Below are 16054 nucleotides of genomic sequence, written 5' to 3'. Positions count from 1 at the left end.
CTCTGCCCTCGCCTGGTAGGTGGGGCTCCGAGCGAGGTTCCCAGGGAGGCCCCGGAGTTGGCTGTTTCTGGCCTCGTGGTTTGGCAGCGGCTCTGCTCCTCGCCTGCCGTGGCTCTATTCCGGATTTTTTAGGGTACAGTATTGTACACGTTTTTCTTTTCCTTCTGGTTTACTTAATAACATTTTCTTTGCTCTAGCTTACTTTTGTTGTAAGAATATAGTATATAATATGGAGTATACAAAATATGTGTTTGATTATTTATGTTATCGATGAGGCTGCGGCTCAACAGGTTATTGAGTTTTTAGGGAGTCAAAAGTTGGAACCAGATTTTCTGCCGCGCAGGGTCTGCAGGTGTTCAAGGGTCCCCTGGTATACAAGTTTAGAATTGCTGTATTTTTCTGGCCAGTTGAACCTATTATCGTGTAATGTTTATCTTAATCGCTAATGCTTTTTGCCTTAGATTCCTGAAATTAATATATCAATAACTACTCTCTTTAGATTAGAGTTTCTGTGGTATTTTCCATCTTTTAAATTTAACCTTTTGCCATCCTCATATTTTAGATTTGTCTCTTGTAAACATGTGTTTTAATCCAGTCTGATTATCCTTGTGTTTTAAATGGAATCAGTTGATCCATTTGTAATTCAAGGAATTATTGGTATAATTGACTTTAAAACCATCTTACTACATGCTTCCCATCCATAATACCTGTAATATTTCTCTCTCCTTCCCCAGCTTTGTTCCTTCCCTCCCTTACTGGTTAATTCCTCCTCTTTCCTGTCTTCTCTTCTTTTACTGGTGGACTGTCTAATTTTTTCATTTTCTGCCTCTTTAGCTTTATATTTTATATTACTGTAGTATTTTTCTAGTTGTTACTATAGAGAGTACAAACTGCAACCTTGGTTTATCAAAGTCTGATAAAATTAGTATTTTTATCTCTGTAGAAAACAAGCACACTTTATTTATCCTTGTCTCTGCTTATATGTTATTACTCATTTATTTTAATTACACACAAATATAAACATTAGCATCTATGTTAAAAACCCTCAGGATGTTATTGTTTTGCAGCCAGTAGTTATTCAGATTGTGTATTTACCTTTTCAGGTTTGATATGCCTTACAGCAGTTTTGGAACTTTAATCTAGGAGATTTAGAAGGAATTTTGTAATTAATTTTACTTTTTTTTTTTGGCCTGGAATTGCTTTTATTTCAGCTTCATATTAACAATATTTAGGTTTTGTATGTAATTAAATGTTGGCAGTTTTTTTCTTTCAGTATGTTGAAGGTTTCATTTTCTTTTATTCTGGTTACTGTTGAGGAGAGAGCTCTCAATCTTACGGTTTATCAATCTGAAGGTATACTCTGAAGGTTTTAAGACCGGCTTTTTAACTTTCTTAGCAGTATTATTCTGGTATCCTAGATCTTATTTTGTTTTTAAATTTATCTAGTTTGGAGTTTATAGTGATTTTTACCAGATGCGGTAGCGTATCTTTCTGGTATTGGGAAATTCCTTCTTACAGTATTCCCCGGTCCCTGTTCTTTCTCTTTTCTCCTCTGGCATATCAATTATGCAGATGTTTGATCTTTTCTCTGTAACTGGTATTACTCTGATATGCTTTAATTTATTCTCAATATTTTCTTTTGGCCCAAAATTGGTTCTTTGAAAGATGACTAAAGAAGGTATTAACCCACTGGCAAGAATGCTAAAAAGAGAACACAAATTTACCAGTATTAGGAGTGAAAAATGAGACATCTCAGTAGGTTCTACATGATGCCATGTAGCTCTGTTTTTTGAACCTACCACACCATATGCTTCACTTTTCTCATTTTGCATATCACAACTTCTGCTAAAAATCATTGTTCTGTGTTTGCTTACTGTAACCAGATAAATAGTATTAAAGTGCCACCAACTTATCAGTAAAGAACTTCAGCTCTTCAAAAAGTTTTAGCATTACCGAGAATTTATATTCTTTTATTTTTTCATTTAATTTTCTTTGCAGTAATCACTAATGTAGCTCCAAAATTAATGCCTGAAGTGTATAGTCTTTTAATTTGTTGAAACACATCTGAGCATCTGTCCAGTTTCTTGTCTTTCAAAGACATCTTCCATAAATTTCTCAGTATTTCAACAGGACTGTTCAATCTTTTGCAGAATAATAGTCATTTTGGGATTTTTGTCACTAATGAGCTGGGAAGACACAATTTAACCTTTGTATTGAATTGCATGTGTTTTGGATCTCTTGAGTTTCTCTTCCTTGGATTATATCTTTGTTTTCATGGAGTACATTCACCTGTTTCTTCTGAATAAGGAGGCCATGGGAGATGAAAATTTTATGACCTTGCATTTATGAAAATAACACCATTTGACCACATTTGTTTGATAAGATTATGGGGGATACAGAATTCTCCATTGGAATTATTTACATTGGAATTTGAAAACAGTGGTCCCTTGTTTTCTAATTTTGACTGTTGCTATTGAGCAATCTGATGCCATTCTGAATCCTGATCCCTGGTATTTGTGAACTTTTCTTTATTTTCAGTGTTCCAAAAATACATGATGCGATGTCTTGGTGTGTGCCTTTCCCCACTTACTGTGAAGAGCCCTGGTGGACTCTTTCAATTTTAACTTTCATGGTATGAAAATCTGGGTGACTGTTCTCTCCCCAACCCCCAACAAAAATGGTTTGTTTTGATCAAAAAAATGTTTGCTCTATGACTGGTACTTTTGTTAATGTGGAGTAAATCTTCCTAAATTGTTCTTTTCTTTTCTCTTAATTCCTATTTTCTGTCTGTTTTTTTTTTTATTCAGTTGACTTTGTAGAATTTTACTGACATCATTTTCCAAGCATTGTACGGAATATTACTATTTAGTTCTTTCATATTTTTAATATCCTACACCTCTTGTTTTCTTCTAATATGCTTTTCATACCACTCTGTTGTTGATTCACAAATGTCCTGCTCTCCTGTTAAAGAAGAACAGATCTTTTGGAGCCATTACTTTGTTTTATTCCCATCTTCTGTGTTTTATTTCATTTGCCTCTCTGGACGTTTTGTGTTGTGTTGTTTTGTTTTGTTTTGTTTTGTTACCAAAGACTGCTCCTTTGTTATGTCACAGATTTGCAGAGGCAATGTTAATTTCGGATTTTTTTCTCTTATTAACAATGCTGGCTAAAAGGATTTTTCAGGTACATGTTAAGAAATCTTATCCACACTACTCTCCTCCTTACTAGTAGCCACTTGGAATTGAAGAAAAATCTATTCCCTCAAGGAGTTACCAGTCTTGTAGTATCCTCTGTAATGAAATTGTATCTGCTGGTGCATGTCCCCATTGAATGGAGATGATGTCTGGATGAAAGAGACATGCAGGGCAAGGTATGTGGGAAGGGGCCCACTGCCCTTCCTGCGCTTCTTCCTTGTGTTCACCAACCCACCAGAAGCTCTTTTAAAAATATGTGTATCATGTTACAGCCATTTTATAGATTATTGTGTCACTTTACCTTTAATATCCTACCTCTCTTTTTCCTTGAATGTACTTTATATCACCTTACTCTTGATTTATGAGCGAATTATCTCATGTATCTTAAATATATTTTTAGGTCAACATTTTTCTCCAAACTTTCTTGATTTCCCTGATTTCCTATTTATTTTATGATGGCTTAATTTTGGTCTTTTGGTTTAAAGTCTGTCTTACAGAGTCTTATGATCCTTGGGAGTCCATTTATATTAAATGTGCGCATGGCTGCAGATCACCACCTGGGCTAGTTAGATTTCTCTGAACAACCCTTCATATAAGAATCAGTCAGTTTTGGGGCACCTGGGTGGCTCAGTCGGTTAAGCATCTGACTTTGGCTCAGGTCACGATTTCATGGTTTATGAGTTTGAGACCCGCATCTGGCTCTGTGCTGACAGCTTCAGATCCTCTGTCCCCCTCTCTGTCTGCCCCTCCCCCGTTCACGCTATATCTCTCTCAAAAATAAATAAACATTAAAAAAAAAGAATCAGTCTTTTCCCTGTGGTAGTTCATTTTCTCAAACATGGGTTATCTATACTTTCTGAGTTTTCTGAGTACATTGGGAACAGGTGTAGGACCTGGCTCTTACTTTGTCCCTCTGTTGTCAGATATCATCCTGATTTTAAATGTATGGAAACTCCCTGTATCCAGGGTTCCTTTGATCTAACCTCTCTTGAGCATACACCATTTTTCTTCTCTGCAGTGTGGGACCAAAGTAGAAGCTTGATTGAGAGGAATGGAAGAGATGATTTTATAGAGTTATTTTAACATATTACCAGCTGATCATCCACCTTCTTAATAGGTGGATAGTCTTAATATCCACCTTAACATGCTTGACTGAAATGTTACCTGGTCCCAGGAAATCCTGAGCCTTCTCATTCTACTGTCTACCATTAGCCCTCTTGAATTTGCTTAGGATTCATGTTTTGTGGATAGTTTAATTATTACTCATCTGTCTGCTCTTCAGGTGTAATAGTTTTGTTTCAAATTTCCATCTGCTTGTTTCTGTTGCTATTTCTTAGATATCATAGTTTTGCCTTAAAAAATATTTTCTTTCAATTGAATATGTTTCCAAGAGTGCATGGAGGAAAATGAAGTTTTTCAGTACCCCAGTAATACTTACAATGATGGGATTTAAACTGTTATGACAGTTGCTATCAGAACAAATATTTTTTCCATTCCTTAGATACCAAAGTATACTAGCAATAAGAGATAGAAAAGGAACTTACCTGTTTGTCCTGAGATCGTCTCTACAGAAACAAACAAAAACATATGGGCTAACTTAAAGATGTTATTACTGTTTTTCTCTAATTCTCTAAACAGCAAATTTACAAAGCTATTAAGGATGATAGCCAAAGTATACAAGAATCTCTTGTAGGATGTTATGACAGCATAGAATATCTGAGATTTGAAAGAACTAACTGACAAGTTTTGAAGTCACAACTGAAATAGAAAATGAAAATATACATTGATTGTCTATTAGAAGATTAGCTTTCCTTAATATCTTTCTAAAATCAATCTGTAGAATGCAAAATTTACATGAATTTTTTAATTTCTTTTATATCAAAGTACATGTAATTATTTTAAAAGTCAAATTACTTAATGTAAATAAAACCAACAGTTCTCTGACCCATCCCTTCTTACTTCCTGTTTCCTTTTAACTTACACTTAACTGGGGGAGGTGCTCTAGAACTAATATTTAGTGATACAATCAATGTCTGTATGATACTTCATGATTCCTCAAATTTGGATAATGGATGTTGGATTTCAACTATGGGCAGTAAGTATTTACCTCCTTTTATACCCTTTCTCAATTCACTTCCCCTCTCCCTATTTATCCAATAAGCCTGGCTCAGTTTTTATGGTAAATCAGTATATTGTGTTAGCAATATAACTATGTACATAATGTTGACCATGTAAATAATGTTCATTATTGAGTAATATATTATAAGAGCTTTCCTACTCGAAGTTTTCTTTTCTCTCCAGTTGATTCTTGACATTTTGGGAGACTTTGTTGAGCATTTTTTCATGTTTATGCCTTTTATTATTCTTTGCCAGTCATTTTAGTGGATTTCTGAAGGAAAGAGAATAAAATGCCCACTTTCTTTCTTTCTTCTTTTAGTGACATACACTTAACATGCAGTGTTACATTAGTTTCAAGTGTACAATACAGTGATTCAACAATTCTGTATATTTCTCAGTGCTATTAAGTGTAGTTTAATCCTCTTTGTCTGTTTCAGCCTTCCACCCACCCACCCACCTCCCTTCTGGCAACCATCAGTTCATTCTCTGTATGTAAGAGTTTTTGTTTTTGTTTTTGTTTTTGTTTTTGGTTTTGGTTTTGGTTTTGGTTTGTCTCTCTGTTTTTGTTTGTTAGTTTGTTTTTCTTCTTAAATTCCATATGAGTGAAACCATATGGTATTTGCCTTTCTTTCTCTGACTTACTTTGCTTAGCATTTACCCTCTAGATCCATCCATTTTGTTGCAAATGGCAAGATTTCATTCTTTTTCATGGCTGAGTAATATTCCGCAGTGTGTGTGCCTATCTGTGTGTGTATTTATATGTGTGTGTGTGTTAGAGCCTTATTGTAAGCCATTGGTTTATGTGATTGTGTGGGCTGGCTTGACAATTCTGAAAATTTAAAGCTAGGCCATCTGCTGGGGGTGGCTGAAATACTTAAGCTCAGCCTGAGATTGTTGTCCACTGGGGAATTTCTTTTTCATTAGGGAAGCCTCAGATGCTCTCTTAGGGCTTTTCAGCTGATTGAATCAGGCCCACTCAGATTTACTTGGAATTAGATTATGAACTTGAACCACATCTACAAAATACTTTCCCAGCAATACTTCGCTTCATGTTTGAATAATTTGGGACTGAAGCCTCAAAAGACAATTGCAGTCCATTCCTTGTCATTTTAGCACCAATACACATTACCTTAAACTATACTTAATCTCCTACTAAAGATAATAACAAGGTTATATATTTCCAGTTCACATGATACAACTTGCATACAACCAAAAACATGCTCAGTTTTCCCCAGAAGAGTGTGCAAGGTCCTTGGGTGTAGTTCACTCTTCTTTGATATTAAATTCTGTGAAATTAACTTAACTTTGTTAATCTATCTTGTATTAGATGTTAAGTGGATAAGATAAAAAATAAAAATACTTGGTTAATGTGTATATAAATAAACATAAAAAATAAGGAAAAAATACTCATAATCCTTGTTTCTGCAACTGGTTACATGGTTGTAGTTATTGTGGGTATTGATAACTACCTTATTCCACCACTGATTCCATATTTTCTTTGCCTTCAGCAAACAGTTCAAATGGTCTTTGTTCTTTTCCTGGCCGGGTGACCCAAATTTTCATTTTGAGAGTTCTGGGCCATTATCAGTCCTGCTTCCATGGAGTTGTTTTAGTTTTCCACTGACTTAAATCAGAGGGTATAGTAATACTAAGAGATACCTAAGAGATCTTTTTACCACCATTGCATTGTAGCAGCCTGGTTCCCCCTTGGTAATTGGGATTGGTCACTCCAGCCAAAGTAAATAATCCGTTTGTTTGCTTTTTGATTCAAAGGCATGAGGAACCCAAAGTAGCTCTCTAGTTCCAGTATTCTCTAGTTCCAGTTCGGTGGAATTGTTGTATCCTTGTGGAAGCATTTTTTTCCTTTGGATCTATGACCTCTAGACTAACAAAGCCCAAGTTCATGGTGATGGAAGGCAAACTTTTTGCTCGTGGATCACTAGGACTAATAGTCAGTGAAGCCAATTCCATTTAATTCCTCGCTGTATATTGGACAGTGATTTAGAGTATGTATAACATCCTACAGGACAGTACCTCAGCCAGACCAGGTATTGTCATCTAGTTGGCACTGTAACTGAATCCTCAAATACCTTAAACTCCTCTGTCAAGCCAGCTGCATTAAGATGATGGGAAACATGAAAAGATATGTGACTTCCCTCAGAAGGGGCCCATTGTTAGATGTCATTTGCTGTAAAGTGAGTTTCTTGATCAGAAGCAATGCTGTGTGGTAACCATGGTGGTGGATAAGACATTTTGAAAATCCACTGTTGGTGTTTTGCATACAGAGAAGGACAAACCATATCCAGAGCGGTTATCTATTCCAGTAAGAACAAAGTGCTACTCCTTCCATGATGTAAGCAGTCCAGTGCATTTAACATGCCACCAGGTAGCTGGCTAACCCCCCCCATAGCATGTTGTCATATTATAGACTCAGTGCTATTTTCTCCTACTGGCAAATTGTGCAGCTGGCAGTGGCTATAGCTAGGTTGGCCTTGGTGAGGAAACATCCATGTTGCTGAGTCCATGCATAACCTGCCATCATGATCCCTTTGTTCATGATCCTACTGGGCAAAAAAGGATAACTGGTATCCACAGAATGGTTCACTCTATCCATTTTATTAAGATCCTTGTCTGATGAGGTTACTCTTGTGATCATTCACATGGGCCATAAATCTTTTTATATTATTTTCCCATTCAGAGACATCTATCCATATACTTCTTTCTCACACTTCTTTGTTATCCGGTTCCCAGTGTTCCTTCCAAATCCCTGATCATCCAGCCAAACCATTGGCCACAGCCTACGAATTTACATAGACTCTTATATCTGGCTATTTCCCTTTTCAGACACATTAAACAATCAGGTGTACTGCTCGAAGTTCTGTCCACTGGAAGGACTTCCCTTCATGTGCCTTCAAATACGTCTCAGAAAGGGGATATAGGGCCATTGTGCATGTCCAACTTTATGGCTTGGTGGTTCAGACAACAAACAGCCAGTTCATGATTGGCAGCTCAGGTCTCATGGCACCTTGGTAGCCCTTGGTTAAATATTCGGTCTCTACCAAGATTTAGTGGCAATCCAAAAGCTTTTTCTCAAAATGAGAATAGTACTTGCAGAGGATGGCAGATATTTACTTTAAAATCCTAAGGGCTTGCCAAAGGCTCCAAACAGCATTTTCTACCACTAACTACCACTACCACTTCAAGCACATCATATCTGCTGGATCATACAGCCTAGGTGGCTGAGCAACTTGCATGGCATGTTCCCTGTGCAAGTTGCCTGAATCTGTCGCTTCGCCTTTACTTGTTCTGGGGCCCACTCAAAACTAGCAGCTTTTCAGATCACTCTGTAAGTGAGCTGAAGTAGCCCACTCAAATGGGTATCAGGTTGCCTTTGAAATACAAAGAGGGCCACTAGGCATTGTGTTCTGTTTGTTTTTTTCCCATTGGTAGGAGGGTCCAGAGGCAACAACTTAGCCCTTGCCATGGAAGATCTATCTTGACATGCCCACAATGCTGCACCCCATCAAATTTTACTGAGATGGAAGGCCCCTGAATTACTGTTGGATTTATTTTCTACTTCTGACCTACTTATGTTTTATCTACAGTAGTTCCTTCCCCTTATTTGCCAGGTCTAGTCAGCATGGTGTCACCAATATAACGAACTACATTAGAGAAGGGAAAAGTGATGACAGTTCCTGCAGACTAAATTATAATACAGGGCTGTAGAGTTGACATGAACTGAAGTAGGACAGTGTAAGCATACTGATTATCTTGTCAACTGAAAGCAAACTGCCTCAGGTGGTCCTTACTAAGAAGTACAGAGAAAAAGAATTACCTGGCAGTTTGGTAGCTGCATGGTAACAGGGATGTGTTGGTTTGTTCAAGCAATGAAACCATAACTGGAACAGCATTGCAGTTTGAGTCATTATTTGATTAAATTTATGATAATCTACTTCCATTTTTCAAGACCTGTTAATTTTCTGCATAGGCCAAATAGGTGAGTTAAATGAGGATCAAGTTTTTGGCGGTGGCAACAATGACTGCTATCCTCTGGGAATGTGGTACTGCCTTTGGTTTACCATTTTCCTAGGTACAGCGAGCAGTTTTAGTAGGTTCCACTTGGCCATTGCTAGCATAATAGTCCTTACTCCACAGGAACCAATATTGTAATTCTGACAAGTTTTTAAAGATATCTATTCTCATTGTGCATTCTGAAATTGGATAAATAACCATAGGATGGATTTGGGGACCCATTGGTCCCACTGTGAGATAGACCTGAGCTAAAATCCATTAATCCCTTACCTTCATAAGCCCCTACTCTGACTGATGGACCATAGTGATGTTTTGGGTCTTTAAGAATTAGCGTCAGTTCAGAGCTAGTGGACAGTAATCCCTGAAAAGTGATTATTTCCCTTTCCCTAATATAGAGTATTTCTGGAAATTGGCCCTAGGTCCCTTTGTGAAAGGCTTGAGGAAAGATTAATATTAAACACTTGACAACATAGCAAGGTCTGTCCTCAAGGGGATCTGGTCTCCACTTCATTCTCTGAATTCTAGATCTGCAAACTGGCTCCTGTCTGAGAACTCATTGAGGAGCTTTGCACTTTAGTGATTCAAGTTGGACTTCTATTCGCTAGATCTAGAACTCTTACGTTAATATAGATAAAGTAAGAATCCAGAAAACTGTCCATTTCTTTTCTAGGGACACCATTATCAACTAGCCAAGGTCTTAGATCTGTGAGAGTCAGACTGTTCTGATTCCTGCTTTGGCTGTCATTCAGCTGTGCTCTTAAAGGCCATCCAACTGATTGAATCAGGGCCACCCAGATTATCTAGAATAGTCTCTCTTATTTAAAGCCAACCCGATTACAGACTTTAATCATATCTACAAAGTATCTTTACAGCAACACCTAGAGTAGTGTTTGAAGAGCTGGGATTATCCCTAGCCTATTTGACATCAAAAGACCATAACAATTGGGAATCCACATTTTGACCTTCTGTACTAAATTGCATGTTTTTAGATTTCTTGATTTCTTCTTCTGTGGTTTACATTGTTTGTTTTGATGGAGTATATTCTCCAGTTTTTCCTGGAGAAGGAATGCATGGAAGATGAAAATTTTGAGACCGTAAATCATTCAATGTTTACATTTGCTCGATAGATTTCTTGGGGGTTCAGATTAACCCGTTGGGAGTCTTTTAGAATTGAGAAGCATTTGCTCCATTGTTTTCTAGATTTCGTGGTTACTCTTGAGAAACATGATGCCATTGTGATTGCTCTTTTATATGTGTCAATTTTTCTTCATTCCTAGCATATTTTGAGAACACATGCTGTAATTTGATGTGTGCCTTTTTTTCACTGTTCATTGTTCAGGGACCTTAGTGGGCTTTTTCAATTTTGATTCTTGTGGTATTAAAATCAAGGTGATTTTCTCATACCTGTTTTTCCTTTTTTCTTCCCACCATTAAAAAAAAATCTCTTGTCTGGCACTTCTATTATTGTGCAGTACATCCTCTTGAACTGATTTTTTTTTTAATTTTCTTTTTATTTCTATTTTCTGCTTTAAAAAAATATTTTTTTGCTTCATTTTGTTTTCTGGAAGTTTCTTTGACATTATATTCCAACCATTTTACAGAATATTATTAAGTCACCTGCTTCTATTTTTAATATTCTGTAGCTCATTTTTGTTCTCTGAGTGTCACTTTTTTATATCATCCTGCCCTTTTTCCAAGATCAGTGTCTGCTTAGGTGTCTAAAATGCTTTAAAAAATCTTTTCACTGTTTTGCTGAATTTTCTTGGTTTCCTCTAATTACCTATATTCTGTATAATTCATTCTTCATTTTTAAGGTAGAGTCTGTTCTGCAGTATCTAGTGATCATTGGAAGTCCATTCATATTGAAGAATTTAATTCTAAATAGCTGATCATGTGCGCATGGATAATGATTGTCACCCAAATCAGTTGGCTTTCTCTGGGTAACCCCCAATATCAGAATCTGTAGGTCTTTCTTCTAGGGTAGTTCACTTTCTCCTTTGAAGAGTCATGTATCCTCCTTAGGTATGGACAATAAAACTGTCAAAGTTCTTTCAGTACATTTTGTTTTCTGTTATCAGGATGTTTCTCTGTTTTTACCTGTACATAGAGGCCTTGTAGCCAGAGTTCCTTTGATTCAACCTGTCCTTAGGATTAACCCCTTTTCTTCTACTCTGGTATGTTATAGGTACCAGAGTGGAAGCCTGGTGGAGGAGATGATTTATATAGATCTACTTAAACAATTTTTTCAAAATTATCCTTTCCTTAGCCACATCTTTACATCTCTGGCTTAAATCTTACCTGGTACCTGATAATCCTGGGTCAGTCTGGTTTGTGCTGTTTATGATTAGGCCTCTTGAATTTACTAAGGATTGGTGTTTTGTATATCATCTATAAGTTTTTTGTGTATCATATATAAGTAATAACTAATCTAGCTGTTTACGCTTTAACATTTTTTTTAACGTTTTTATTATTGAGAGACAGAGAGACAGAGCATGAGCAGGGGAGGGGCAGAGAGAGGGGGAGACACAGAATCCGAAACAGGCTCCAGGCTCCCAGTTGTCAGCACAGAGCCCTATGCGGGGCTTGAACTCATAAACCGCGAGATAATGACCTGAGCCGAAGTTGGCCGCTCAACCGACTGAGCCACCCAGGCATCCCAATGCTTTAACATTTGTTTTAAATTTTCATCTACCTATGGTTTATGTCACTTTTTTAGACTTTTAAGTTTTGCCTTTCAAAACTATACTTTCTCTTAATGTAGAGTGATTTCAGAATTCAGGAAGGAAAATTAAGTTTTTCAAATTTTCATGTGTAACTTCAATCTCACAATTATATTTTTTTAATGAATGTCTTGATAAGACTGTTACACTCAATTTCTGGAGAAAAAATACCTCTTTCTAAGAAACCAAGCGTACTAGAGATAAGGGACAGAAAAGGAGCTTACTGCTTTGTTCTGAGCTGTTTCCGGGAAAACAAACACAACAAACATTTAGCTAAATTAGAGATGAGATTGCCATTTTCTTTGTTTCTCTAAAATAAGAATTTACAATGGTAGACATGACGACAGCCAGAGAATGCAAGACCCCCATGTAAGTTGGTAATAAATGCACATAGTATTTGAAAATCAACTTATTGACACATTTGGAAGACATAACTGAAACAGGATGGCAAATAAGTGTTAGGTGGTGTTTGCTCATTAGAAGCAGATTAATTTTGCTTTATATCTTTATAAAGGTATGCACTAGAATGTGAAATTTATATGAGTTGTATTTAAGTTTAATTTTTAATGTATCAATATATGTACTTATATTTAAAGTCAAATTGTTTTATGTAAATTAAATTCACATAAATTAAAACACTAGGCTTCTGGCCCATCAAATCTTATCCTCAGTTTCCTTTTCATGATTTGTGTGTTAAGGGGAGGAAGCTGTTGACAAATATTTAGTTCTAGAATCCCTACCTAATATTTTATGATTTCTCCAATTTGGACAAGGTACACTAGTTTCCTCTTGTGGGAACCAAGGTTTCACTTCTTTTTCTACCCTTTTCCCCCTTCTTTCTCCTTTTCCTATTTCTCCAACAAATAGAACATGTCACATTTAAAAAATATATTAATATGTTATTAATATCATGCCCATGTAAGTAATCTTTAGAGCTGTGTTATATGCCAGCTTTTCTGTGTAAATTTTTCTTTTCTCTGCAGTTAGTTTTTGCAGTATTTCTTGTTTTCCTAGACGGTTTTACAGGTTTGTGCTGCTTATAATTTTCTTAGCCATTTAACCAAACTCTAGAAGGGAGCCTACAGATTAGAAACAGAAAGACCCTGATAGGTCCAGGGTCTTTCCTAGAATATAAATAATAACCTAAGTGTAATTTGCCTGAGAGGAGATTAACATTTTCATTCTCTAATCTAGTCTAGAGGAACGAAAAAACTGTAAATTTAGTTTGACAACCTGCAAAGGGGGAAGGCTTCTTTCTATCTGGGAGACTGAAGCCTATGTGAAAGTTTGAAAATTGGCTTACCACTGGATTCTGGAGTCTTAACTGAAACACAAAACAAACACAAAATTGTTATCTGATCCTGCAAAAAAGACTAGTTTCTCCAATAGACTTTTCATAGTGAGTACAGTGCAGCATTGACTTAATCAGATGTATTATTAATTAATACATTTAATACATTTATTTAATTATTAATTAATTAATTAATTTAATACATTAAATAATTGTTGTAATCAAAGTGCTATATTTTCAAAATTTAAAACTGGTTAATTGTATTAATCATGCCTCTCTATTTTCTGTATTTCTGATGCTTAGACATCTGGGGACTTGGTGACTGTGGAAAAACTGCCCCTTCTGTGTCTAGCCAATTCCTAAGGATCTTAAAATTAATTCTCCTGCCAGCACACTTTCATCTGCAGACTAACAAATCCAGAGCCTGTTCCCTTATTGGGCTCTTACACCCTGGCCCACTATTTGTGTGCCCTAATCTCCCGGAGGCCAGGACTTAGACAATTAGTGGCAACTACTATACCCTGCAGCCTGCTGAAATTATTCAAACAAACCTACACAACTTTTTATGGGTTTGTGCCTTTTATATTTTTCCTAAACCTGCTTAGCTTGCTTTCCACATCTTGCTCATTTCCTCCCCTGAAAACCATAGTAAAGACTCTTGTCCACCTTCCCCCGTCACTCCTTATGCCCCCTGAATGACCCTGGTGCTTCCCCATGTGGCCCTGCCTGGCATGGCATGCCCTCTCTTCATGGGCACTGAGAAACTGTGAGAAACAAACTGTTTTCAATGCAGTCATCTCTCGTCTTTACTATTGGCATTACCATTCATGAATAATAATAAAACCTACATTTTAAAACACTAATGTGGCATGCTTATAACAAAAAACATCTGTTCCTCACCTCAGCCATTTGCAATCAGATTTGTTCTCCTGAATTATATCTATTTCATATTTAAATGTAGGCTCTTTCTGCAGTAAATAGCTTTTTTAAAATGTGATTTCTTGACTTTAGGTTTTTGATTTTTTATTTTTTAAAATGTTTATTTTTGAGAGTGAGAGAGACAGAGTACAAGCAGGGGAGGGGCAGAGAGTGAGGGATACACAGAATCTGAAGCAGGCTCCAGGCTCCTAGCTGTCAGCACAGAGCCTGATGCAGGGCTTGAACCCATGAACGTGAGATCATGACCTGAGCTGAAGTCAGATGCTCAATCGACTGAGTCATCCAGGCACCCCGACTGTAGTTTTATATCGTATCTACTAACTTTAAACTCTGAAAGATGAGGCCTTCCTATTCTTCCACTTAATACTTCACCTCCTTTTCCTTCCTGTGATAGGCAGAATTCTGTGATGACCCCTAAGCAGTCACCCATTCATTGTTAAGTGCCCTCCCCTTGAGTGAGGGAAGAACCTGGAACTTGCTTCTGGCAAAAGAACATGGACAGTGCAACAGTGTAGTCACTTGATAATGTTACATTGTTAAGACTCACTGTTGACTGACTGGAATGATAGATTCTGGCTTTGGAGAAGCTGCCTGGTTGTGAATCACATGTGGGAGGGCTATGGGGCAGGGAACCTAAGTATCACTGGGATCTGAGTGTCTGCAAGTGACAAGTGTAAGACACAAGAGACCTCAGAAAAGAGTATAGGAGACACATGGGGTGTGGCAAAGTCATGTAACAAATAGGAAATTTTAGTCATAGAAGGATGAGAGTGATATTGGGGAAAACACTAAAGGAAATGTTGAGGTAATAAAAGTAAAAATGTCTGATGGAAGGATGGAAATACAGAATGGAATGAAGGTAACAGAAAAGTAATATGTGGCTGAACTTAAGCAGATAGTGACTGACTAAAATGATGATGATGGTGATGGTGATATATCGAGGGGTTAAAGTAAATGCAGTTTTAATGAGCATGACGAGAACGTAGATACGTAAGAGAAAAGAATGTTCAAATGTTCTTCTTTTTAATGTTTACTTATTTTTGAGAGAGAAGAGACAGAGAGAGAGAGAGAGAGAGAGAGAGAGAGAGAGCACGAGTGTGGGAAGGACAGAGAGAGAGAGGGAGACACAGAATCCAAAGCAGGCTCCAGCCTCTGAGCTGCCAGCACAGAGCCCAGCACAAGGCTTGAACCCATGAACCCCGAGATTGTGACCTGAGCCGAAGTCGGACGTTTAAATGACTGAGCCACCCAGACGCCCCCTCAAAGGTTCTTATAGCTTTTAAATCATCTTGTTAAATTGCAGTGTTAAATGTAGTAATTTATATTAAAGTTTTATAAGACAAGGATGAATGTTGTCATCTCTATGGTAATCCCTAAAAGAATTATAAGATAATGTGTAGCTAACATGCTATGAGATGAGGAAAATAGAATTATAAAAACAAATCATTTCAAAAGAAGGCAAAAAAGAAAAGAAACAAGACAGAGCATTAGTAAACTGTTAGCAACATGATTTAAAAAGTACAAATATATGAACAAATGGTCTAACTATTTAACTGCATGCAAATGGTCTGATTATTTCCATTAAATGGAAGTATTTTCAGACTAGATTAAGAAATAAAATCCAAATATATATATTTTTTCATTCTTATTTTTCTTTTTACTATTCTGATTGGTTGGATTCCACTGCCCTGTCTCTGAGTTGACTGCTCCTTTCTTCTGCTTCATCTGACCTGCTTTTGAACTCCTCTAGTGTATTTTTC

The 16054-nt window shown here is 36.8% G+C and overlaps 1 protein-coding gene across 3 annotated transcripts in view; it reads right to left on the bottom strand.

The window, feature by feature from the left end:
• Window positions 1-16054, bottom strand: part of TSBP1 (testis expressed basic protein 1) — a 217663-nt gene that overhangs the window by 99462 nt on the left and 102147 nt on the right. For all 3 annotated transcript variants that reach the window (XM_049653493.1, XM_049653494.1, XM_049653495.1), the window contains 2 exons: window positions 13368-13388; window positions 4739-4759 (listed from right to left, as the gene is read on the bottom strand). In XM_049653493.1, the coding sequence (XP_049509450.1) occupies window positions 4739-4759; window positions 13368-13388 (42 nt within the window). The remainder of the gene's footprint in view (window positions 1-4738; window positions 4760-13367; window positions 13389-16054) is intronic.

This window comes from Panthera uncia (assembly GCF_023721935.1).
Source record: "Panthera uncia isolate 11264 chromosome B2 unlocalized genomic scaffold, Puncia_PCG_1.0 HiC_scaffold_24, whole genome shotgun sequence".
Classification (NCBI taxonomy): domain Eukaryota; kingdom Metazoa; phylum Chordata; class Mammalia; order Carnivora; family Felidae; genus Panthera; species Panthera uncia.
The sequence above is the reverse complement of the archived record's forward strand: the minus strand, read 5'-3'. Positions and strand labels throughout refer to the sequence as shown.